Source organism: Parasteatoda tepidariorum, chromosome 2 (assembly GCF_043381705.1).
Source record: "Parasteatoda tepidariorum isolate YZ-2023 chromosome 2, CAS_Ptep_4.0, whole genome shotgun sequence".
Lineage (NCBI taxonomy): Eukaryota > Metazoa > Arthropoda > Arachnida > Araneae > Theridiidae > Parasteatoda > Parasteatoda tepidariorum.
Window position 1 is genome coordinate 94,179,789 of NC_092205.1, and position 9,792 is coordinate 94,189,580.

At 26.2% G+C, this 9,792-nt stretch overlaps 1 protein-coding gene across 2 annotated transcripts in view; it reads right to left on the reverse strand.

Annotated features, from left to right (window-relative positions):
• The window catches only part of LOC107449306 (CTD nuclear envelope phosphatase 1-like protein dullard), a 32,133-nt gene extending 22,649 nt beyond the window's left edge, over positions 1-9,484 (reverse strand). Inside the window, exons 1-4 of one of the 2 annotated variants that reach the window (XM_043044466.2) lie at positions 9,207-9,484; positions 5,774-5,840; positions 4,097-4,215; positions 1,540-1,611 (exon numbers count right to left, since the gene is read on the reverse strand). In XM_043044466.2, coding sequence (XP_042900400.1) covers positions 1,540-1,611; positions 4,097-4,215; positions 5,774-5,840; positions 9,207-9,305 — 357 coding nt within the window. In that variant the 5' untranslated portion in view covers positions 9,306-9,484. The remainder of the gene's footprint in view (positions 1-1,539; positions 1,612-4,096; positions 4,216-5,773; positions 5,841-9,206) is intronic. The other variant, XM_071177946.1, reaches the window with a different exon arrangement.
• Positions 9,485-9,792: the final 308 nt, after the last annotated feature.

The window sequence follows — 9,792 nt, forward strand, 5'->3', positions numbered from 1 at the left end:
ATTTCATCAATATTGAAAACATCATTTTCACTGTATCCTTGAAGTAAATTTGGTAACGTTTCATTTAACCACTGTTCACATACTTCAAGAGGGACAGCTTTAGCTTCTCCATGAAGAGTGCGAAAGACATTGTGTGTGTGTTGCAAAGGAAGGGGCAAGATATCAGCTCCAAGTTTTTTTTCCCTTGCTTTAAAAGATCCAAAAAGAAATCGAATTAAAAGAGTAAAATTCGAGTAATCCAGAATAATTAACACGAAATTGAAGATAAAAGGGTCGGGACCTCATAAAAAAATTGAGTTATAGTAATATTCGAGTTATCGTACTTCGAGTTATAGCGAATTGACTGTATTATCGAAGAAATGCTTGTCATTATACTTAATATATTGTTTTTCAAATGCTACATGCTCAATTAAGATCTATCAATTTTTTTTCCTAACACCAACATTTTACTATTTTAAAAGTATCATGCTTCACTAACAGTTTATGCTAACATTCAGCCAGGAACTGATTTAAAATGACAGCATTTTATCTTTATGAACGCATTTTATGTTTCGATGCTCTAAGCTGTAATAACTCTGAAATTTTGCAAAATAAGTTGGTGATTTTTCCAATAGTAAGCAATTAACTTTATTTATTAGCATATCAATCAAATGATTTAAAGTTTTGTTAAACTGATTAGTATAACCTTTTAAAATACTTGATGGAAAAGTATTATCTAACTGATTATTTTAAAATTATCAACTCTTCATCTTTACAGTACCTTTAACTCGCAAAAAAGATATAAACAACCAAGTTTGAATAAATTCAAAATAATTGAGTTGTAAGACATAACCTCAGGAAAATTAGTAACATAATTTTGTAAAAACAAGCTAGCGACTAATTCCCTAATCAGTCACTAAAATCCAAATAGAAAGCACCCAAACTCAATCTTAATTAATCCATGGATTTAAAACTTTGATTATTATATTTTTTAGGGAGTGCATTTTAGAAAATCTTTAGACTAGTATTATATGGGTTTAGTAGGCTTTTAGTACGTATGTTTAGGCACTTTCTATGCATTTTTAGAAAGAAGCAGTAAATTATAGAAAATGGAAAAAAAAGAGAAAAATAGTGAATCTGAAAAAAATATGTGTTTAAAATAATCCTGAATCATTAAGCGAATATAGCTGAACATAATAAAACATTCTATTAAATAAATATTTTAGGTAAACTACAAAATACTTAAAAAAAAAGAGAATTGAAGAAAATAAATTTGTTTACAGATAAAGTGAATAAAGATAATTTATAAACACAAACCAGCAGACCAGAAGAGCTTAATGCAATCAGCCAGTGATTAGAAAATCCAGCACAGTCGGCAGCTATGCCAAGCAATTGTGATATCAAAAATAATCTGTTGTAACCTATTAACCACTTCAAACAGTTGCAATTAATAAGTTCAAAATTTAAACTTAGTTTTTTTCTTAAAACAAAACTTAATACTTTCACTTTAAATAAGATAAGAATTATGTGATAAAATGATCAAAGTAAAAACAATCATACCATGTCTAAAAAAAAATCCACATGAGGCCTTTTATGAACAAAGAATCTCACAGGGTGGCGGTCAATGGTAACCTAAAAAAAACAGCCAATTTTAAACTATTTAAAATCAATAACAAAATAACATTTATTAGGAACTCAATTTTTACACTGCAAAACTTAAAACTTCTTAAAAGGACGCCATACCATGGAAGAAAATTTTCCTCGCAAATTCGCTTTCTCCTTTATTACTAACTTAAAAAATGAAAAAGTAAGTTTAGGCAAGCCTAGAGTAAGTCATGAAGTTTCAATTGCTGAAAAAAAAAATACTTCGAAATATTAAAACACAAACAAATTATTAGAAGATAACTTCTCCGCCACGTAATCCTAAGTTATCCCATAATTTATTTTCATTTGCTTATTTTAAAATTTTCTTTTCAGCATTTGAAACTTCATGGCTTACTCTAGGTTTGACTGAACTCACTTTTTTTGCACTTTAAATTAGTAATGAAGGAAAAAGAGAATTTGTGAGGAAAATTTTCTTCCATGGTATGGCATCCTTTTAACTGATTTTAAAACTTTAATAAATTTTTTTAAAACTTATTTAAAAAATAACATTTATTAGGAACTCAATTTTTACACTGCAACACTTAAAACTTCTTAAAAGGACGCCATACCATGGAAGAAAATTTTCCTCGCAAATTCGCTTTCTCCTTTATTACTAACTTAAAAAATTTAAAATAAAATGAAAAAGTAAGTTTAGGCAAGCCTAGAGTAAGTCATGAAGTTTCAATTGCTGAAAAAAAAAATACTTCGAAATATTAAAACACAAACAAATTATTAGAAGATAACTTCTCCGCCACGTAATCCTAAGTTATCCCATAATTTATTTTCATTTGCTTATTTTAAAATTTTCTTTTCAGCATTTGAAACTTCATGGCTTACTCTAGGTTTGACTGAACTCACTTTTTTGCACTTTAAATTAGTAATGAAGGAAAAAGAGAATTGGCAAGGAAAATTTTCTTCCATGGTATGGCGTCCTTTTAACTTATTTTAAAACTTTGTCCAGAAAAAACCTTTCTTTTCAAATAATTTTTTTCCCCCGGGATCCCCACGATAAGTAAATGAATGACGGATGACTAGATTTTTATGACTTAAAAAGAATCTGCATACAAATAACAATAAAAAATTCTACATTAAATGCACATTAATAATAAAAAAATAATCAAATTATTTTGATCTTAAATTTAGACAGACTCAAATATGTATATTAAAGAAAACAAGTGTTAAAAAATCTGCATCTTATTGATAAATGAATTCCTTGGATCTGATATTTAGTCATTAATTTGGATAACTCCTATCACATTAACATACATACATACTAGCAAATTAGTGAAATTAAATTATACAACCTGGTAAGGCTTGAGTGATTGAAAATACTTAATTAAAATCACTGATTTAAAATCAATTTACAAAAATCCAATGATTTTAGTTTGAGATAAGCAAAATTATTTATTTAGCCTTAAGAAAAATATATAATTAATTTTTAAAGCACAAATTTGAGATATAGATTACAGTTCTTTTCCATTTTGCCAGCACTAGTGATAAAGTTGAAAATGAAAAGTCACCACCAAGTCAATGCAAATTCAACTTCTTTTTATAATTTTTTTTTTCTTCTTAATTTTATTTTCGGTGATGTTTCTTTACTTACTAAATCCTAAAGAAATAATAAAAATAATAATAACTGAATTTATTTACACCAGCAAAATGGACAAGTACCTAGATTACTTTTATGTATTTATTTTATAATATTTATGTTACTATTCGAAAACAGGCGAAAAACATTTTAGATTAATCTTTCAAAAGAATAAGAGATCAATTTTATAAAAAAAATGGGAAAGAAATGTGTATTTAAAAATAAGATATAAAAAAAAAAGAAATTTATTCAGAATAGTATTTTCAAAAACTAAATTAAAATTACATTATTGCAGCATGTAGAGACATTTTTTCTTTAAAAGTTGCTCTCATTAATAAAATATATTCATGATAGTTATTTTACTTCCTTTTCAAGAAATAAAAATACTAATTTACATACTTTAAAAAAATATAAAGGACGTGAAAACTTTATTTAACAATTTATAATTAATTTCAAAATAAGAGTAGACTAACAATCAAAACTACATCTAATTTTTTTAATGAAAATAATAATCCATTAAAAATAAAAATGTTGTAGTAAGATTAAAAAATTTCTCTCTGTTCATCATCAAAATTTTATATTTTAAAATATATATATGTTTCTTTCTCTCCAGTTTGAAAATATTTTTAAATTATTGCTATTAGTGTTAAAAAAACTTTGCTACAATTATGTATTTCTTAATAGAAATTACAAATTAATTATTAAAATGTTATTTCATTTAAATTAAAAATTAATTATGATTCTAGGCACATATTTATGAGATCACTGACACGTTAATCACTAATGTTAGTGTCTACAGCACTGAATGTTCTATTACATATACGCATTTCATAATAACTAAAGCTAAGCAAGTAGATATTTAAACTATTAGATAAAACTACTTACCTTTAAAACGAAATCCGGAGGTGTGCCAGGCTTAACCATTTGTCTAATTACCCCATCATGGTGCGAGTGAATCAACGTCTCATCAAGATCTAAGACTAGAATCTTGCGTTTGACCAAACCTATAAAACAATTAAAATTATAAAAAAATAAAAACACAACTAGTAAAAAATATTCATACAAAACATTGAAATTTGATATATAGAAGTAAAAAGATCCACATTGCTACAAAAATCTTTTGCAAAAATAATTACAAAAGTGCTGACAAAAAATAATACTTCATGACTTGTGGTTTTGTTTGTAATTTTAATGCCTAGTAAATCTGAATTTTGATGTAAAAGACAAAAGTTTCAAACCTTATAATCAGCTGAACCAGTGGCACAATGTGACTAAGTAAAAAACAGAGCTGTACGTCTAGCCGACCAGTACTATTACATATAGTGTTTCTTATTGTAAAAATACTATACACGCTTAAAACTTACTCAATCCTAATTTTTAACCTTTTTTTTAAATAAAAATAGATTTTTTTTTTGTTCTTCAAAAGACTTTGGAGTAAGTATTGGTTAAAAGAGACTAAAATAGCATTGTGATGATAATTTGTCAGAATATTAATCAGTTTATTCAAAAATTTCATATAGCACAACAATTTTTAAAATCAGCTTCTCAAAAATTACTAAATTAAAACTACAAAAAGTACTAAATATAAGAATAAAAATTCCTAATATAAAGTTACTGGTTCTTTGGATCCGTAAACCTAAAGATATAATATTGGAACAAAGACAACATGGGTCACACATTTCAAGTTTAACAATAAAGGCACAGTTTTATTAAGTGAAATTTTTCGTTCACATTCTTTTAATGAAAATAGTAAACTTAAATATAAATTTTAAAACCATTATAAACAAATAGAATATAAAAAAATTAATATAAATGCATTACAAAAATGAATGGATAAGTTATAAAATAAAGCTAATAAATTTTAATTTAACAACTTTTATTAATAACTATTTTATTTGGTAACTTCTTGCGTTGGAGCAGTAAATCAACAGCAAATTTGTTGAGTTTTGGCTTTTTAGGCAGAAAATGCATTTGACATCTCACTTTTATAAATTTGATAAATGAATTAATTACTTTTTAATAATTTATAATATAAGGATGAACATTAACCTTTTTTTTTTTGCCTTCACAGGGGCTATTTGTTTAGGTTGGTAGTTCTGAGAATCATAGTGAATTGTTTATTTTGGTAAGTGACTGTTTTAATGGCATGGGATTAAATGATCACTTACGATTTAATATTGCTTCAAGAGATTAACCAGATAAAAATGGTGTCAAACATTTATTTGATAACAAGGCTAGATATTTCATTATTTCCAACTTTACAACAGAATACAATGTTTTTAAAGTTTAGGAAACAAATAATATAAAAAGCAAACATTTTAATGTAAATTTAAAAATTTATTGTAAATCTGTATGCAATTTACTATTTGAAGAATAACCTCTATTAAAACACATACATATTAACCATGTTGATGTATAGACAGATGGTAAACTTATAAAGTGGCAGTTACAGGTTTCAAATAATTATCACAAGAAGAAAACACACAGCTGTAAATTTCTTTGCTGAAATTAGCAATTTAGAAAGCAAGATTAATAATATCATAGAATTACCAATGAACTTACTTAATCTATGCTTGGACAAAGGCGAAAGAGGTAATACATCATACTTTACAGTTTGATGCTGGATGACCTACAAAATGTTAAAATATGTACATTAAAATAAGTTAATTGTACTTAAAATAAATAAATAAAAATTATACATACGTTAAATGTTTGACAAACAAAATAGCACTAAAATACAGAGTAGTCAATTAGTGACATAATTAGAAAACAATGCTGAATGAGGACAATGTTGAAATCACATTAAAAACATGGAAGTTACTTATTAAAAACACCATCAATAAGAAACCACTAAAAAGATCAATTTTTTAGGATATCTGTATCCAATTTAGGTGATTCTATGAAAATATCATAAACTTACACTTATGATAATATAATTATATTATAATATAATTATATTATGATAGAATCACCTAAATTGGATACTTACAAAAAAAAAAATTATAAATAAATAAATGAATAAATAATAAAAAGGCAAAAATCTAATTATATAACAGTTGAAATTTTTTACAGGAATTCAAAACTTAAAGAAAAAAATCAATAAAAAAAAGAAGGTAAAATGATAAAAGATTTATCATTTTACTTGTAGAGATGGTAAATGAATTAAGGTTTGCTTTTTTTTATAATCTTTCTTTCAAATGCTTCTTTCCAAATATATTATCTATTATTATTTTTTTTTTTGGCTTTTTAAAAAAATAAATAAATGGAGGTGAAAAAATGCAGTTTTGTGAAATTTTAAAAAATTTACGTTAAATTAAATAATTTACTTTCACAGCAATAATTTTAAATAATCTAAATTACAAACATTATTTTAATTTCAAACTAATTATAGCAAGATAAATAAATATTACAGTAACATTACGACTAATCAGGTCTTGTCTTACCTTACTACAGAAATTTGTTTTACAATGTTGATTTTTAAATATTTAATAAACAGAGTTAGGTTCTATAATGTTATGAATAATGAAAAACCTCGTAACTGTCAAAAGTTTATAAAAATGAGAAAATCGCAGAAGACATATCCACTATGGTAGCATATTTAAGTCACTCTGCAATGAATAATTTTTAATCAATTTAAAGTAATATATTTTCTAGGAGAAAAAATTATTCATGTTTTATCTCCCAAGGCAGGGGTCCGTCTAAGTTTTTCTGAGAGGTACCTATTTTGTGAAAATTTAGACATAATTTGTAACAAATTAAAAATCAACTCAAAAATATGGATTTATTGTTCCTTAAGAGATAAAAAATTAAATATTAAGAAAAAGTATATTGCGAAACTACAGTTTTTCCTATAACTGAATTTGTGAAACTACCGATTTTCCTAAAGTTGAATTTGTGAAGGCACCGCTAAACGGTAGTAAATTCGGCCTGGACAGACCACTGAGAAATTTTTAAAAATTAGTTACTGGTCCAAAAGCACAAGCGCCTAAAAAGTATACCATACTTATAATATACGTTGATTGCTGATTTTGGAGATCACCGATAATTTTAGAGTGAAATTTTAGTACAGTCCTGGACAACTGATAATTTCAAGCCCATTATGCTAGAAAACGATCAACACATCTTTCAGGAGTATTTGGTACAACAGGGTTAATTTTTGATCACTCTTAATATCTTAAGCATGAAAATTGTCAAAATCATCATTCAGTGAGTGATCAGTCACATGAATTAAATTACCTTCAAAAGCCAGTAAAATGGAACAAAATCCAAAATGATTTCAGAGAAGAACTCTAACAAGGAAAAGGCAGCAAAGGTAACCCAATAAGTCAACCATCGTGTGTCGTCTTCTTTGTTGCTGGATTCTATAGCGTGCATCCTGAAAATTATAAAAAACAGAGATATTATATATAATTTTAGATAGATTCAATATTAGATATAATTTTTTCCTGAACAATAAAAATGCAATACATTTAATTACAAAATCATCAATAAATTTATTAAAGTGCTTAAATAAAGTTGCTAAAGTAAAGTTTATTAAAGTGCTAAAATAATTTTTGTATCATTTTTAATAATTAAACAAATAATGTGCATAAAAAATAGAGTCTAACTAATTACAACCGAGTANACTTTTTACAGGAATTTAATACTGAGAAAAAAAAAAGGTAAAATGATAAAAGATTTATCGTTTTACTTGTAGAGATGGTAAATGAATTAAGGTTTGCTTTTTTTAGATATAATCTTTCTTTCAAATGCTTCTTTCCAAATTTTTCTTTTTAGCTTTTTAAGAAAATAAATAAATGGAGGTGAAAAAATGCAGTCTTGTGAAATTTAAAAAAAATTACATTAAATTAAATAATTTACTTTCATAGCAATAATTTTAAAGAATCTAAATTACAAACATTATTTTAATTTCAAACTAATTATAGCAAGATGAATAAATATTACAGTAACATTACGACTAATCAGGTCTTGTCTTTCCTTACTACAGAAATTTGTTTTACAATGTTGATTTTTAAATATTTAATAAACAGAGTTAGGTTTTATAATCTTATGAATAATGAATGGAATTATGGAATAATAAAAAACCTCGTAACAGTCAAAAGTTTATAAAAATGAGAAAATCGCATAAGACATATGCACTATGGTAGCATAGTTAAGTCACTCTGCACTGAATAATTTTTAATCAATTCAAAGTAATATATTTTCTAGGAGAAAAAATTATTCATGTTTTATCTCCCAAGGGTAATCAAATTTGCTAGCTACCAGCAATACTATTTCAAAATGAAATAGTGGAAGTTTTGATGGTACAGTATTTCACAAAAAATCTTTAATGACATAGTTTAATTCTAGATTGATAGTGCCTATAACATACTAATCTCAATCTTGTTTGTGTGATAAGAGAATAAGTTGATTAGGTACCATTACACTGGATAAAAGTTGTATGTGAAATTGTTTGGTGTAAAACAATACTATCAAATTTCCAAATTCCAAAAAAATCACATTTCCAAAAAAATGCTGCAATACAATAATTACAAAATAAGTAATAAAACATCTCCAAGAAAAATTACATAAAAGACTGCAAGATGCAAAGTTTACTTAAATATTATTAAAAGCAAAAATAGAATTATTAAGTTAATAATCTCTTTACTTTATAAACAATCGATTATTAAAGCAGATGCAAGAGAATTAATATTGCGTATTAGTTAGATAATATATAATCTGGAAGCAAATGTGATTACTGTTTTGTTGATTAAAACCTGTTATCAAAGGTATTTGTTGTAACGTTATAAGGAAATTTTTAATCCTGAAAACAAATATTTGATTATATTCTTGAGGTATAAAAATTCAGGATTTTATATTAGGCATAACATCTTATTTTTTAATACAATGCAAACTTTATATGAGCTGAAAATTGAGCGACTGTTCATATTAATTAACATTTTCAGTAAAATTGGAAAATACATTATTTTAAAATATTATTAAATCTGAGGCCTACCGTTCTTACTTGCTTTCTAAATACAAAACAAATAAAATTCCATATCTTTGATGCGAATAAAAGAAAAGCACGAATGCCCATTTGTAACTGTTTCAACATTTGTAAACAAATGTTAAAACAGACTAGATAAAAATCAATGATGACGGAGTCAATAGTTAAACAACATCAAATGTGATAAGAATTCCTGAAGATTACACTTGAAGCAGTTGTAGCTAGAACCGCCATGGAATATGGGATAATATTAGTTGAAGTTGAAGTAGTGGTAGCGCTTGTAATTGATCCTTTTAAGTATGTTTTGTACAAACATTACACGTAATCTTAACGAAATTTTAGATAAATGCAATGACTATTAAGGGTCTATTCTCACTGCATACAATTGCAGCCGAAAAAGATACACGCCTGTCTGAGCACATTAGCAAGCGTGTGTAAGGCTGTCGGAAGCGGTGAGAACAAATCATTCAGGCGGGTAAGACATCGCACGCGTATTAAACCTTGGTTGGTGAGTTTCTTGCGATCCACCTATCTGGTTCTCATGCACTGCTCTGCATGCTGCGCACTGCTCTGCATGCACACACGCGAGTGAGTG